We start from the raw sequence: 17100 nt of genomic DNA, 5'->3' as shown, positions 1-17100 counted from the left end.
GGACACTGGGCCAGGTCCTGTCCCATTCCTCACTCACCCTGGATGTTCTGTGGGTTGTCAATGACAAAGTTCCCATTCCAGACTACAGACAAGTTGACAGGCAGGTCACTGATGTCATTCCCTTCGTAGAAATACTGCAGGAGGAAACAGAAGGAGGCAGAGCCTGTAAATTATTGTGGCAAAATGTCCTGGTAGTGAGGGGCATAGAGAGACATACAATCCCATTACATGGATATCTCCCATCAGCCCAGAGGAGAGGGATGGGGTCCTGGCTGGGACTTGCTGGCTAGGAACAAACAGGTCTGACAGCCACTCATCAAAGCATCAGTCACAGCACACGAAACCAGTGGGCTGGACTGACAAAAAAAGATAAAGCAGCAAAACACGGTTTTTAAACAGACCCAAAGCCCATCAACTCAAAGGTCTGAAGCTGCTGCTGCTGGAAAAGGAAGAAACAGATGGTGCCTCTGCAGCACAGATGTAGTTCTCCCCACAAGGCACCCGAGCCCTTCCCCATGTCCTCCCCACTCCAGGGATGCTCAGTTGGATATTTGGGATTATGGTCACCACTAGTGAAGCTTGGGGCAGACAGGCTGGGCACATCACAGCAGTGGATTCAGTAGAGTCACCCCTGACAGACAGTGGGAGGATGTCCCTCCCAGTCCCCTCCAGCCCCCATCACCCATAACAAAATGACAAAGCTGTGGCCACATGGCTGTGGGTGAGACAGAGCTGAGGACCACTCCAGTGCCACACTAGCCCTCAGAAAGATCTCAGGAGAGAACACTCCTCCCCTTCACACCACACCCCAAGATGCCCCACTCCCAGCTCCACACTGTGCCTGGACATTGGCTGCACTCCATTTCAGGACTGGAACTACCACCCTGAGTTTCCATGTAGGAAGGTGACAACAGGGAATCCTACCCCCCCAGCTTTAGGAGACCCAAAACTCAGGCCCTTGGACCTTCTGCTGTCCAGACCTATCCATCTCCATTTCTCCCTCCAGCCGGGCCAGTGCCTTCTCCCCACCCAGACCCCTCTCCCCTGCCTCAACATCTGAGTCCCAGCCCCAGCAGCACCATCAGTATTCCTTGCAAAGCCCCTGCATGCAGACAGAGAGGTTTAATCGATACAGAGGCAGGAAGGCATTTGGAACCATCCCTGACAGCTAATGACCTCCTTCGGCAAGAGATTCCCCGCTCCTCGCCTGAGAAAATGACAGGCGCGTCAGGAGAGATTAAATGAATGATTCATGGGTTGCTGGAGTTCGTTAGAGAGCGGCAGATGCACCGGCAGTGGTTCACCTGGCCATGGGCTGGCCACAGCCCTGCCACCACCTCCAGCCAGTCCCAGCATCACCTTTCACAGCCCCAAAGCCATAACAAGAAGAGGCAGCCTCAGCACCTCCAGCACTGCCTCAGCTGCTGCCCCACAGGACCCTCTGCAGTGGGTCTGTTTTACTCGACCCCTCCACAAGGCCCAGGTATGTGGCCCATGAAAGAGGCCAGTGTGCCCAGGAAAACTTCAGTCTTCTCACCTGACCATCAAAGCTGGTCCCTTCTGCACTGAGTCCCTCCAAGACAGGTAGCATTATCAGTCCAGCATCAGACATGGCACCAAAACGGGACACACACCCAGTGTGAGACCTGGCTATGGCAACACACCCCTCCCTCAGCTCTACACGGTGCCAATGAAAGCCAAGTCTGGTCCTCCATTACAGCTTTTTGTTGGTGATCCTCTGCCCACGAGCCACTCCACCCAAACATAGGGCTGAGGACCCCAAAATGAAGCCCTCCCCAGGGAGGAAGGCTGCTGCTGGTCAGCCATACACAGCAGTTGTCAGACATAATACACCCCGCTGCAAATCCAACAGCTCCACCACCATCTCCTCTCTACAGGCAGAGCCCCATCACCCCCCAACACAAACCCCCAGACATGGCACCTCCTGTCAGGTTTGCTCAGACAACCTTCACCACATCTCCACTGTGCACCATTGACCACCAGAGCCTCTCAGCAACATTCCAGCAACAAGCCAGAACTTGGCTAGGAGTCCAGATCTGTTCACTTCATCCTATCCTACTCCCACCCAAGGATATCCTCAACAGAACTACAACAAGGAGCTGGCCAGACCTGTAGCAGTGAGCAGAGACCATTCCCTGGCAGCAGGAGGGAGCACATGCTGGGGAGGGTGGTGGCAGCGCCGGAGCAGAATTTAGCTGTGACGAGCCACGTGGCAGCGTAAGTGAAATTGGCATTTTCAATTTGTACTCTGACATGTCTCATTTGGGGCCCTGGCATCTCGGGAAGGCATCCAGCCTGCAGCTGTCCAAAACACTTATTTGCATCTCTCTGCCCCGGCTGCTTTTGGAAATTAGTTCTTCTGGGAGGTGGGTTGGAGGAAGAGGAATAGGGGGAGAGGGAGGGAGAACATTAACTCTTCATGCACCAGTCCTGAGACAGCAAGAGGCCAATTGCATGAGAGCCTGTCTCCCTCTGAGAAAGGACACAGTACCAAGGATGCTGTGGCAGGAAGCTGGAGTGGACAGTGGGGAGCAGCGGGAGCACAAGACAGTGTGATGGGAAGTAGCAGAGCAGGAGTCGTTACCTCAGCTGCTGTTCAAAGCATGGGATCACCAAGGGAACACGGATATCAATGAAAAATGTGTCCTCTGCATCTGCGTGTCTGTCAGCAGCCTCTAACCTGCCCTGCAGAGATAGCAGTGTGGGTCTGTGGCTTGGATACTGTTCCTGGGCCTTGTAGAATGCTGGAGCTGGAGTCAGGACCTGGCTGCACACAGGCAGGAGCTGCAGCTGCAGGGGCTCCGGGCTTCCCCTCCTGGGAACTGGAGATCCATCAGATCCCTCTCTAATTTCCAAAGCATCTCGTATTTTGAAAGGTGTTTCCAAAAGGCCTCCTCACAACAGCCCTTGCCATAGTGCAAGCACAGAAGTGGCCTCTCCACCCACGGGCACAGCCACAGCCAGAGAGGCAGCAGCATCCAAATAAAGCAGCAGCCACCTTCCAACCCTGAAGGCCCCACAGCTGGTGGGGATCAGGCAGGGGATGCTTACCAATCTCTCCATCCTATGGGATCCAAAAAAGAGCTCACAGACAGCCAACAGGTTCCATCACGCTGGCTCCTCCCTGTTCGGAGCTAACATGGTGTTAAACATCCATTAAACACTTAACTGTTATTAACATCCCAGTTAATCAATCCCAGTGGCTGGTAGCAGACTAGGATGAGTGGCAGGAGAGTAGGCCAGGATGGGTGTGAGTGGGGGGGATGCACCTACCCAGGTAGTCCTGCTGTCAGACCATCTTTCACTCTACAAAGGTGCCCAGGACCCCCAGCTGTGCCAAAGGATGATTCAGCTTGGCAACTGGACAAGTTATGGGAAAGGGATGTTTGCTCTGGGAGCAAAAAACAACAGGCACAGCCTGAGAGCAAACCAACGGTGTCCAAAAGTGATGTGTTCTGATGCAGCACAGCCCACAGAAGGGGATGGGAGAAAAGATGCCATCAAGTGAGTCAGCAAATGAGATGAGAACTGCCTGGCTCCTTACCTAACCCAGCCAGCCTCCCTGACCCTCCCTGAAGAGCTTACAAGGCGAATGTGGAAGAGAGGACAGATGATGTTTCAGCCCCATCCACCTGGATACTGGTCTTCCCAGCAAGGTCTCCTTCTACAGGGATGCAGTTCAGAACTCTTTGCTGAGCCTTTCTCAAGGCTCTTTACCCAAAACTTATCTCAGGCATCTTCTCAAGTAACAACCATCAACCTCATGTTCTTTTCACACCTCCGATTCTCACATCCACCCTGCCCCCATGCAAGGAATGCTACCAGCCCTGCACACAACAAGGGCTGTGGCTGTCAGCTGCCCTGAAGGTCCCACTTTTGATTCTGGCAAGCCCACTGCTCACACCAGCTAACAACAACAGGCACTGAGAGTTACCCAGCTTCCCTTGGGATAAGAGATCCAGCACTCTGAGAAGGTCTCCAGGGAACCGCACAGGGGACACAGCTGCAGGTAGCAGGAAACACCCCAAATCTGTGGGCAGATCGCACTGAGATGCATTTTGGGATGCTCCTGCAAATGCCATGCCAACTGGACAAGGCACTAGCCCTTCCCATCCCAGAGGAGGCAGGGCAGCCCCACAGCCACCACAGCCCTTTTCACAGGACATCCATCCCACTTCAGCCACAACCTGCCCAGCCCATCCCTGGGGAAGGCAGCAGAGGGGCTGCTCCTCTGCAAGCAAACCCACACATCCAGATTTCCTGTGCAACCCCCCTCACTCCCACACGCACCATCCCCCTGGGCTGCACTTCTGGAGGAGTGCTTGGGCTGCAGCTGTGTCCTATTTTTCTGCAGTTGATGACCTCAACTCCTTCCCCGCACTACGGGGACGGCAGTAATGTACATCGCATCTCGCCAGGGCTCAACTGCAATTCATCATTATTTTATCTGCTGGAATTTAATTGGATCCTATCAAACTCTCCTGATACTCCCTTTTCACTTTAAACACTGCTGCAGGAAAGATAAATGTAGGCACCGCTAGGACAGAGAGCGCGGCTTTGTTGGCGAACGGAGCTGGGGCTGTGGGCTCCAATCCTGCTTCCCTCTCCATGGCTGGTTAATTAGAGATACACATACTGGAGGTGTGCAGTGCTCAGAGAAGGGCATGTGTGTATGATTTATGTTCCTCTATAAATATACCCTGGGCCGAGTAAAATACCGTCATCCGCACAACAGCACAACCTGACAGCAACACTCAGCCACTGATTGTGCATCTCCTTTTTCTCTTTTCACATGGATCTCCTCCTTTCCTCCCCCATCACACATAAGCTTCTTCACCTGGATTCCTCTTGCCTCAAATCCAGCATGGTATGAGAACCTGAGACCCTGGGAGTATGTCAGAGCAACACCCAGGTTCTACAGCAACAAAAAATTACCCAGAAAACATCAATCTGAGAGGTCTTACTTCACTCCACAGCATCCACACTTGGGGCTGGGCTTTAGCATCCACACTGGGGTACCACACATGTGCCCACCCTGGCAGCCCAGCTTGCTCTGCACCCACAACACTTTGCCCCAGCAATGATGTTCACTCCAGGGTGAATATCCCAATCCGAGTCTAGCCAGAGGGCAGGAACCTCCACAGCCACGGCAGAAGCAGTGGGCAAGGTGGGCTCTCCATGCCAGGGTCACTGGTGAGAAAGGAATCAAATGGGAGCCAGGGAGGTGACACAGCTGCTCCTCACCACGTGCTGCTTTGGTTAAAAAGAAAGGGAAATAACTGAGGCATGATGCTTAATTTAAAGAGCTGAGACAACAAGCTCATGAAAAGAAGATATGGGGCTCTTTCTATACATACATTTAAAGGGAAACAGCGGCTCTGGGAATATTTCAGCCTTAAGAGGAACATTTTAGAGAGAAAAAGCTAAACCTTTGACAGTGAGAAACACCTGTAGCCATTTTGCAAAGGCCAGGACTAAATCAGATCAAGTCCAATGTAACAAGCATTAGTGCAGACTGGGGACTGTGGCACTTCTCAACTGCAAAACTGTTTCATTTCTGCAGCAATCAGGAGGATGAACTCTGTTGAAGGATGTCAGATGGGAAAGAATAGGCAAAGGCAAGGATATTTGGAAAATGAATCTCAGTGGCATCAACCTTATGCATTAAGACAGGTGACCATTTCTCCACCCTCTTCTGGAAAAAGCAAGCCTGGAAACATCTGCCTCCATAAGATTAAAAGCAATCAATTCGCAAAAATTAGTTTATTGGCAAAGATCTTAGTTTTCTTAGTTAGGCTTGTCTTTCCTTTTTGCATGTTTACAATACATGTGGAAAAACATTAGGGTTGCCTTCCTCTTAAAGACCAGAAAGAGACCAAAGTGAGGAGGCAGAAAAGGCTCTTTTGGCTTGGTTTATGGCCTGAGATGCTGAGGAATACCAAGGCTGGTCTTCCTTGAGTTTGCCAAAAACCTACTGGATGTTTCAAACAATGTTTATAGTCAACACTCAGACCCTAATGAATGGACTGCTGAATATTTAACCAAGATGTCCTTTCTTCAAAGTGCTAACAAGTCACTGGAGTTTGACAAGCACCAAAACAAAAGACAAAGAGTTTTAAGGGGCTTGACTTATTATGCCTTTCATTTGTCAGAGATTCAGGAAAGCATCCCTAATTCCACAGAGTATTTAACCTCTTGTTTAGATCCCACTGAACTCCTGGAAACACTGTGTGCTTAAATGCCTTTTGGCATCCATCCTTCACATGCTGGCTGGGAAGATGTCATCCTTTTCCTATTTGTCCCCACCAAAATTCTAACCCAAAGGATGAAGTGCAATGGAGGAAGCCATTGGGCCATGGCTGGGAGAGCCTGAAGCACTATCAAGCAGCCAGATGGACTGCAAAAAGGCACGAAGGAGACAAACACCACACAAGTGTGAATCTGAATCCCCCACACCATAATGCAGCCTGGCTCAATGCCCTCAACCATTAAAGCAGGCGAGCAGACCCGAAAGCAAAGCAGCTTCTTTCAAGTCAAAACTCTCTTTTTCTCTTCATGAAGCCACATCTCCTGTCCCAGACTGCAGCCCCATGTAGCTGCTGCTACCTGCTCCCCCTGCCCCTCACAACACCACACACATGCCCTTCTGACAATTTGTGCTGTTTTCACAGCAACCCTGACAATTTCCAGGTCAAACACTGTCAGCCCAGGATAAGGCACTGGTTACAGCTGTCCTACCCCTTTGGAGAGCTGCAGAGGCTGTGCAGCTCATGGCATCAATCCTGGCAGCCACGGTATACCTTGAGAAACACAGAGAATGCATTGTGCTTTAGACTCTCCCTCCTGCTTGACAAGTTGAAACATAGTGGGGAGAAATGAGTCCACATTGTTCAGAGCCTCTCTGCAAGCTCCACCTCCGTTATGTAAAGGCTCCCCTCTGGCGCAGGCACCTCTCCCCAACACCCCACAGGAGCCATCAGGATGCTGCTGTCAGCACTGTGCAGCCACAGCACTTCCCTACAGCGAGCATCCTGCAGCACACACGTCCCAAACTGCTCTGGAATAAACTCAGCCAAACTCCACACTACAGAACTGGGCAGGAGACAGCTGCCAGCTCCAGACAGAGGAGGCTAGATTGGCTGCATAGCAACCCCCAGGACTGCTACCCAGGGCAGGAGGCAATGGCTCAGGATGCTCCTCCGGTCCAAAGGCTCTGCAGCCCTGGGATCACTGGAGGAGGGAGGGAGCCAGTGCTCATCTTCAATGGCTTCTAAATGTCACTTGTGCCACCAAAGGGAGCAGGGATCGGCACTGGTGTTAGGCTGCAAATGAGCTTTCACAGTATGAGAGATGAAAAACAAATTTTAAAAGGATTAAATGGGAGAGCAAAGGGAGGGGCTGGCTCCATTCAGATGAGGGCAGGTCAGTGTAGAGCACAGCTGGCCAGTTGAGGAGCTGAGCAATGGCAGCTCCCAGTGGGGCTATTAGCACCCAGAGTGGCTTTGTTCATGGGCCTGGTGCACAGCAAGAGGCACACACACAGCTCACCCAGGACTGCTAAACCCCCTCCCACTTAGGGGATAAGGTGCCTGGAGAGGGCAGAGAAGGCAGAGATGCCGGCAGGAGAGAGCTGAAGTGACAGGGCTGCAGGGGGCAAGGACACAGAGGCAGGGAGCGATGCAGAGAGCATGGGATGGAGGGCAGGCAGGCAGGGGAAGGAGGCAGCTGCTGGTCAGATCAGGGACAGAGTCAGGGATGGACAGAGCCCGCCAGGCAGGAGGTAAAGCGCTTGCAGGGCTGGCAGGCACAGCTGCATGTGGAGGGCTCCATGTGTGCAATGGGACACAGAGGTGTTACCTCCTTCCCGCCTGTAAAATGGGATAGCTTTGGTGTCAGGGGGGCTACAGCACATCTGGGCCCAGCTGGCTCCAGTCCAGGCAAATTTCTACAGCTTTGCAAACCCAATTTCCTTGGAAGTGCTCCTAAAGCCTGGTGGCTTCAGCATTGATCCTATCTGGAACAACCCCAAGCAGCTTCCCAGTGCCCCTGGGGGTAGTGGCAGGGAGCCCGCCTCACACCCCACAAGCAACAGAAACCCCCATTACCTGCCCACGAGAGGGCAAAGCTGCCCATGCAACAAGCTGGGGTGGTCCTGGGGCAGGCAGGAAGAAGCAGCCCACAGACAGGGCCCACGCCAAGGAGAGCTCCCATCACACTCACCGAGGTGTTCTGGCACTGGATGCTGGTGCTGTTGAAGCGCAGGGCAGTGACGCGGGTGGTGCTGCCGGGGATGTGGAAGATGCACTCGTAGTTGCGCTGGCCTGACTGCGGCTGGGGCAGGTTCTTGGCTGTCAGGGTGATGGGTTTCACCACACCCACGGGGATGTAGATCTGGGTGGAAGGCAGGATCTGAGGGCAGTCCTGCAAGGGGACCAAGAGGCAGATGATGAGACAGAAACACTGTACCACCTCCCCCAGCACCCCAGTGACCCTGTCCTTGCTGGCAGGCTTGGCAATGCACTGCAGAAACACCACCCTGAGCACACACTTGAGAAATCCTCATGTGCAGCAACCTCACACTAGCCTCCTATGCCTGCTCTACCCAAAGCCCTGAAGACAGGAAAGAAGAACACAAAGGAATCTGGTGGCAGGGCAGTAGAGTGTTTTCTACAGCTCAGGTTGATTTAGGTGAGAGGTGAGGAGAGGATCCATCTCTGGAACCTGGAACCTGCCACTGCAACAGCAACACGTGTTTGGGCCAACTGGTAACAAGATGGACTTCAATGCCATCATTGCAGCCAGTAGGTTTTAGAGTTAATGCCCATTGAACTGTTCACTGTCAAGCTACCTGCTCAGCCCTCCTGCTTCCCTTACAGCTTCCAGCCCCCTTCCTTCATAAGTCGAGAGAAAAGCCTTTCCCCTCCTTGATACAACAATGTGCGCCTGCAGTGTGGCAGAAAACCTGCTTTGCAGCAATTTTTGCTGCTGCTGCTTCTATCTGCACCAGCTCAAAGCAGTGCCACCCCACCCAGCCCAGCTGCAGGCTGCCCAGCAGACAGTGACTCCAGCCAGGGGATGCTGCTGAGTCTGAGCTGGAGAGGAAAGCACCTCCCTGCCAGGCCTTGGGGAAGGAGACATTGGGAGGGCAAAGCACTCCACTTTTAATAGCTGCGGGCTCCCAGCTGCTCCAGGGGAGCTGGTGACTCTTGTGTGCAAAGCACAGGGGAGCAGGAGGGAGCAAAAATAAATGAGCTCAGGCAGCAAAACAGCTCTGCAGCCCCGGCGGGTAACACTTTGGCAACAAAAGCCTGATGCAATCCCAAGCCGGCTTTGCCGAGCCGGGCAGAGGTCTCACACCTACAGCAGCTACTCCTGGGAGTGTTGGCTTGAAATAACATCAAGAGGGAATAACATGTGAGCTGCTTTAAAAACAGAAATGCAGTGGACACAGCTGCTCCACTGCTCTCACAAAGCTTCCAATGGCCACACTGCCGCTGCAGGGGCAGCTCTGGCCCCAAGGCCACCAACAGCCACGTGTGACCAAGGCTGCCCAGCTGCTTCCTGCCATCCTGCAGCAAGCCAGGCTGAGCCTTGCAAAGTGCCAGGCTTTATCTCAGCTGGTATGATCAATCAACTTTCAAACAATGCAGAGAAAAGAAAAAGAAATTGTTTCATTTAGCAAATCTTGAGAGAAAAACCCAACTACTTTTACTCTTTGGGTTTTCTATTCTTCACAAGTCTGTATTCCCCAAAAGCACAGTTTTCAAGGGAGGAAACTATTTATCTCCAAAACATACTAAACAAAAGCTGAGAGGAACAGTAGTGCTAGCCCCAAACTGGAGATAGCAACAGGGCTGGCTCAGTCTGGGGATGCTGGGCACTGCTCTGCTACCTCCCTGCTCCGTATCACGGTTACCACTCTGCAAAGTGGGGCTTCAGTTTTCCCCCACTTCCAGAATCAGCTCAACTCACAGTGGGGAGATATCTCATGCCCATTGTCATTTCCATGGAGTGTCCCCATGACTGCATGGTGGCTGTTCCCCACCAGTTCCCAGCTTGGAATTCCTGTCAGAGGAAGTAGCCCCCACCCACTTGATCTCCTCCATATTGCAAGGGGACTCCATGGGTGGCACAAGCCTTTCCCACAGGTCACACACATGCTTGGCAAGTATTAACTCCTGGCTCACTCTCCAACACTTCCATCTCCTCTTTTTTCAGTAATTATTGCCACAGCCCAGCTGGGATGGTGGGTAAGTCCTTGCCCCCAGGCTGGGCTCACCATGGCTGTTTGCAGGCTGGTGCCCAGGGAGCACAGGCACGTGTCCCTCCCCACACAGGCAGGTGGGCTCGTTCTGCCGATTCGCAGTTTGAGCTGAATCCCCCCATGATGTCACACGCTCCACATCTGCCAGCAGAAGTGTCTCATCCAGCAAAAATGTCAGCCTGAGCCCAAACAGGAAGCACCTGGTGCTGGTGGGCGCCCAGGGTGCCCGGAGGGGTGGGGGTACAAGGACAACTCATTTCCCCTATGAGCAAGTCCAACCGCTGACACAACTTGCTCTGGCATTGCCCAGCACTTCCATCCCCTGGGAACACTCTGCATAGCCCACAGAGCTCTCTGTCCTGCCAAAAATAGCCCCTCCCAGCAGAGCCCCAGGCCCCAGGAGCAGGCAGCTATGAAGGCATGGGATAAGCAGAAAAGCAAGGCCCCAGCTCACACAAATTCCCAGACATCACACAACTCAGATTTTCTCCATGAAAACCATTTTTCTAGCTGTATGAGAATGTGACATGGGTGTTCAGGTTTGCCCGGAGAGGTAAGAGCTTCAGAATCACACTGCAAATGCTGCCATTTGGATTTCTCTGGCAGCTCCCAGCTCCAGCTGCAAGGCTGTGCACCAGCAGAGACAGGATGAAGGCAGTCTGGGACTGGGCCTGATTCCAGCTCTGAGATTCCTTCACAAAGTCCTCAGCCATTCCCACTGAGGGGACTGAAGAACAAACGCTAGCTGAACCTACCTAATCTGAACCAACACACTTGTTTCCCATAGTCTGGGAGCCTTTCACCCTCCACAGCAGTGCTGCATCAGCAGGGGCTGTCTCAAAAGAGCAGCCTTCTGGGATGGGATGCTTCAATGTCCATCACTGACCACCCTTTGGCCACCACAGCACACCACAAGTGGAAAAAAATGAACACGCTTCATCACCTGTGCTGCTTTGTCACCTCTTCCCCAGCCCTGCACCCCCCCAGCAAAGCCACAGAGGAGGGCAATCTCCAGACCCCAGGCTTTAAAGCCACCACCGCCAGTGGACAGGGACATCCCGACTACTGTCACTGTTTCCAGGCACATTTATGTGAGTGGTGGCTCCTACCCATGCCCCATTCCAACCCTGCCACCCCCAGAAATCCAGACAGACATTCCTGGCATGCCCAGAACAGATGCCATGGGTCACTCTGTTTTCCTACAAAACAACCACTTTCCCACCCAGGAAATTGTGGTGAATTACCCAGGGGAAGAAGCAGAGACAGTTACCCTCTGTCCCTGCATTTCCTGACCAGTGCCCACCACACTCCAGCCAACACAGACAGACCAAATCCTGCTTAAAATAACCTTCCTGCAGAGAGGATGGGGCTGGCTGTCTACCATTAACTTGTCCAGTGGTGCCATGGGACTGGCACTGAGCCCCCCCCACCCACCACACCACCTACCACACCATCCTGCTGGGGACCAGGATGGCCAGGGATGGGGACAGGATGTCACATCCCAGCCTGGTCAGAGAACCCACAGCCGCAGCTGGTCTGAGGGTGCCTCACCATCCCTGCTGGGAACTGCTGAGGCCACACCAATGTGCAAACAGGCTGAGCCAAGTGATCCAAACCTCAAATCAGGCACTGGTCCATTTCCCATGTGACCAAACGGCTGCTGGGGAACAACACTCTGTTCACACTGGGGAGTGACACAAGTTCCTGAGCAGCCAGTCTGTGGGAGAGCTGCACACATCCCAAGGGCACCACCACTGTGGGGTACATCCAGATGCTTTGGGGTTCACCTGGCAGGGAGGGGGCAGATCCCAGGACCGCAGTGAGGGGAATGGGCAGACAAGAACTGCTGGGTTCCAGTGGTCTGGACACCACGTGTTGCATTTGCAGAAGCAATGCCAAGGCTGGCAGGAAGCATGACCTCAGGAGCAGGCTTCTGGGATACCTGAGATAGGCAGATTGCTCACTGGATTTCTTCACAGCACAAGCTATGAGAAGACAGCTTTTTCCAACTTCCTCAGGTTAGTAAATTCCCTTGGAGGCAGCAGGACCCTTCCCACTGGGGCCATGTACAGTCAATGAGAAACCCAGGTAAGTTCAACTGGAGCCCCCTTCCAGAACAGGGACAGAGTTTCCTTCCCATAACTCTCCCTTCAGGATCCAAATCAGCATTTACTCAGTGGCCTGCCAAACCTCCATACCCAAGCCAAGCAGCCAGCAATGCCACCACAGGCTGGGGACAACAGGACATCCTGCAAACACCCTGCCCATGGCAGGTTTCCCCAGTGGGTGGCACGAATGCTGCACAGGATGAACCCCCACGAAAGCACATGCTCCTTCGCAAAGCAGCTGAGATGAAGAAGGCGTGAGGTGCAGCAAAAACAGTTTGTTTTACAGATTTCAACCTTCCCCTCTCCAAAAACAAGTTGCTCTGCAATGACAGTTCAAGCTTGCTCCCTTCACAAACATCAAAGGAAAATGCTTTACCGTCTCTGCCTTTGTTTTTCCTTTCATTCAGCCTAAAGTGCTCCGGGCTTCAGCCGACTTCCCAAGCTGCCTCTCCGCAGCCTCTCCCAACCAGCACATAGTTCCACCAGCATCTCCCTTTCCTCCCTCACTGCTCCTCAGCCAGTTCCAGTCCCCCAGGAGAGGCAGTGGGACTCATTTCTGAAGGAGTTTGCCCTCTTCAGAGCCCTTCCCCAGAGAGCAGGGGACCGTGACAGGACCAGAACAGGCAAGGGGAGCAATCTCACACTGTCTTACCTCAGAGAGCTTGACACGTCCCTCCAGGAAAGAGCAGTCAGCAGCATTGTGGGTGCAGATGTGGCGGTACTTGCACCAGTGGCAGGGGAAGGAGCCGTTCACACAGGACAGGCAGCTGCAGAGGCAGAAGAGTGGGCAGTGTTAGGACAGCATCAAGGCAGAGTCCACAGGGACATTTCTTGGGATGCTTCAGCAGTACAGCATCCATAGGTGATCCTCTACCTTGGGGTGGAAAGGATCCCTTATCCATGGGGCACGGGCCATGCACTGGGAGATGCCTGCACAACCTGAACCCTCAGGCTTTGCCCAGGCAGGGCAGGGGGATAAGGTCTTTCAGGCACTGCAGGATTTGTGTCCCAGCTGAAGAGGCCACGTTTCCTCCTCCTCCTGGCAGGCTGACCCTGGCCAGCCCCCCCCAGCAGGGGCTGAACTCCAGACTTTAGGAGCTTTATTTGGGTTCATTGAAAGGCGATTTTAGCAAGAGGCAGCAGAACAAGGGCTCTGCACCACAGGGCTACAGGGGAGAGAGGGCCAGATTAATGCATGCTCATTGAGAGGAAAATTATAACTGGCGAAAGGTTGGGTCAGATTAACATTTCAGGACTGTAGCGCCTTTCAGCTGCTCACAATAGGTTGTGTGTGACCCCCTCCCTCAGCCCCCTCAGCCCCAGCCCTCCACAGCCGCGCGTGCGTTGTGTCTGTGGCTTCCAGCCCTCCTCAGCCCCAGACGCTTCCGCCTCCCTCCCCAGCCTCCTCTCAGGGCTCTTTGTGCCAGGGATCACTCCTGCTCCCCTCTCCCCATCTTTTCTGGGGGTGTGCTCAGGACCCAGGGATGCCAGGAACCCCATGCTCTGCTTTCCATTCCTCTTAGCAATGAAAGTGGCCTCAAGGACCTGATGACACTCCCCAAAGCAGGAGGGGACACACAGAGTCCCACAGACATTCAGAGGAGTGGCCCCTCGACAACCCGGTTAGCTTCCCTCCTAACCCTCTCCCAGGCATCCCTGTTTGGAGGCACAGGGGATCCCACAGCTGGAGGGAGGCTTTTGGAGGTTTCACCCCTGTGAGGAGGGAACAGGCTGAGCCCTCCCTGCCATGCTGTCTGGGGGAGCATAGCAGACAGGTCCCACATTTAGTACACGAGCCTTCACGGGGCAGGTCTGCACCAGACATGTCTGGGCAGCCCAAGCTGTTCTCCCGAGGAGGAGATGGGAGAGCTGCTGAGGCATAAGCTAAAAGGCAGTAAAAATAATCAGCCTGGCTTAAAAAAAATGAAAAAAAAAAAAGACAAAAAAAAAAGCAGCAGCACTACTTTTCTCCCCAGAAGGCTCATACCTGCTCCTCACTGATCCAAGCATCAAAAGGATCAGGCCCAAAGCAATTATATTTAAACAAAGACAGGCTCTTTCCCTGAACACAGTTCTGGCAGGAGGCAGGCAGCCCTGCCCAGCCCAATCCTCCTCCTAATCACAGCCACCTCTCTGCCTCAACCCCTGGGAAACGACAGGAAAACACAGCATCACCCTGTGAGGCAGCAGAAAGACAATCTTCCTGGAGAAGAGATCCTTGGTGGCAGAGCCTGGCATGCCAAATCCCTCACCCTCCAGCAGAATTGTCACTTTGGAGGTGTGGGGACCTGAGGGAGCCACAGGGTGAGGGCAGCCCAGGGTGCAAAGACACACCCAAGGCTTTGCAGGACAGGTCTCCCGGCACGCCCTGGGGTTTCACACACCATTACATATACAGCAAGAGCTTCCCAAATCCATGCGCACTCACTAAGGAAATATTTAATTAAGCTGCTTGCAAAGGGGGCTGGAAGTCATTTCCATGTTTCGCTCACATTTTCACTTCCAAATGAACAGCCCTTTTAGCTTTACCCACAAATATGCTAATTGAGATGCTCCTTATGCAAATATATGCAATTTTATTTCAGCTGCAGAGATTCAACTTAAAAGCAGAGCCACAGCCTCCTATCTCTGGTTGCTTTGATGGAGGGAGGTGCAGAGGGTGGGGGGAACAGGGAACACAAACAAAGGCAAAAGACGGCTCCTGCCCTCCTGCTAAGGGCTCAGGCAGGACCAGTGAACAGATAAATCCAGGATATGGAGGGGTGGGACAGGGAACATACAGATTAATTCTCATGAGAGTAGCGCAGCCCCAGAGAGGTCACGTAAGAGAGAAGCACAAGCAGCCACAAGCCACATGCTGGGGCCCAACTACCAAGCTGCAGCACAACCTCCCATGAATTGCCTCCACCATCCCCCAAAGAAGAGATTTTCCAGTCACCAGGTCCTCCAGGGTCTGCAAAAAGACTCCCCAGTCCCATTTCCACCACCTCACAAGGCATCTCAAAGCAGCTGGGTGAAGTTCCTGATGCAGCCCCGCCCCGGGCACCCCAGCCCCAACAGCTGCAGCTCCAGTTTGCAGTTCTTCAGGGTCAAAGCCAAGACTTGGCTGTTTCAAGATCCTCCTCACCTGAGGGTCACCTTTACCGTTTAATTACCGCGGGTCCCAGCTGGTCTCCCAGTCTCCACTTGCCAAAGGATCTCAGGTTATCCTCCACATACACACTGAGGTGCATGGTTCCTCCTTCCTACTTTAGCCCTCTCAGTTGCTTCTAACTTAACTGAGCCACTCCTAAAGCCCCATCCTCAGCGATGCTTTCCACACTCTCCCTTCTGCCATGCTTCTCCTTCTGCCATGCGGACATCAAATGCCGCTGTGAGAGCACTCACCACACACACCTTGCTCTGCAGCATTTCTGCTACATTTTGAGCCCGTCCAGGTCAAAGTGGTGAGTCAGCACTCAGGTGCCAGTAGCATGGTGAAGCACTGTTTACAGCCTGCCTCAGTCCTGCTGGCCTCAGCACGGCTGTTTGACCACCACAGCGCCCTGCAAGGCTGCCCAAAGCCCAGGACAGGAGATGAGGCAGGGATCCTGGACTGCTGGTCAGGCTGGGCAATGTGACTGGGGCTGTGCCCCAGTGTGTCCATATCCCGGTGTGTCCGTGTGCCACTGCTGTCTGTTCCTGGCACAGGAGCAGGTTGCTCGGCAGCATGATGCCATCTGTGCCGTCTCTCTCCTTCCCACGGTCAGGCACTCTTCCCTCATCACTTCTTGCCTAAGAGGCTTTCATCACTCCTGGTAATTAGAGGGAGGCTCTCCTTCATGTGTTGAAGTGTTCCGCCTCCCCAAAGCGTGCCAGGAGAGCAAGATGCCCAGCGAGGCAGAAAACCGATGGTGGGGGTGCAGCACTGATATGGACCCACAGCTTGTACCCCATCTGCCTCCTCCCCAGCCCTGCCAGGTGCTGGTGGAGATGAAGCCCCAGTGAGACAGGGAAAGGGGGCCAGACCCACTGGCAGTGCCCTCCTTCTGTCCTGATGACCTCGTGAGAGAGGCGGGGCACCAGCCTCAGAGCAGCATTTCAGGGTCTCTCTGTGCCAAGTGCCCCATCCCAAAACACATCCAGGTTCACTGCTGGCCTGAAATCTTCCCCAGCCAGGACAGGCACCCTTGCAGGCAACAAAGCAGCTCTGCCCAACTTTGAGCGCCCCATGGTCAAAGCCAGAGCCTCCCCACAGCCCCCACGCTTGCCCACATCTCACCCCACAGCTGAGCCAAAAACTCCCAGCACTGCTCCCCTCCACTTCCATAAATGATCCCAAACTTGGTAATGCCATGCTGGGGAAACACCTGACAGGGCTGCAGAGAAGCACAGGTGCAGACAGGGCAGGACAGCAAAGACACCTCTCCAGGGTGGGTACAGAGTCAGAAGCATCACTGCAGGATGAGCCCAGACCCAGAGGTAGCTTCAGGGACTGACTCCTCCCTGAGAGTACAGGCACCTCCAGTGACCATGGAGAGGTTCCAGCTGTCTCCACACATGACCCAAAGCAAAGCTGAAGCTGATGGGAAGTGTGGAGAGCCAGCAGTGCTGGATTCAGACTCCTCACTCACTCTCCTTCCTGCATTGCCAGCCCTAGGCATGCCACATGCCCAAAGGGGCCCAAAGCTCTTCATCACACTGAACAGCGGGGGCAGAAAACAAAAA

At 53.6% G+C, this 17100-nt stretch overlaps 1 protein-coding gene across 3 annotated transcripts in view; it reads right to left on the bottom strand.

Moving 5' to 3' along the window:
- PLXNA1 (plexin A1) overlaps positions 1–17100 on the bottom strand; it is a 115531-nt gene that overhangs the window by 38177 nt on the left and 60254 nt on the right. For 2 of the 3 annotated variants that reach the window (XM_066195572.1, XM_066195573.1), the window contains exons 9-11: positions 13046–13160; positions 8242–8442; positions 38–134 (exon numbers count right to left, since the gene is read on the bottom strand). In XM_066195572.1, the coding sequence (XP_066051669.1) occupies positions 38–134; positions 8242–8442; positions 13046–13160 (413 nt within the window). Of the gene's footprint in view, positions 1–37; positions 135–3072; positions 3156–8241; positions 8443–13045; positions 13161–17100 lie in introns of all 3 variants that reach the window. The other variant, XM_066195574.1, reaches the window with a different exon arrangement.

Source organism: Chamaea fasciata, unplaced genomic scaffold (genome assembly GCF_029207755.1).
Source record: "Chamaea fasciata isolate MVZ Bird 193981 ecotype frontalis unplaced genomic scaffold, bChaFas1.0.hap1 SCAF_13, whole genome shotgun sequence".
NCBI lineage: Eukaryota > Metazoa > Chordata > Aves > Passeriformes > Sylviidae > Chamaea > Chamaea fasciata.
The sequence above is the reverse complement of the archived record's forward strand: the minus strand, read 5'-3'. Positions and strand labels throughout refer to the sequence as shown.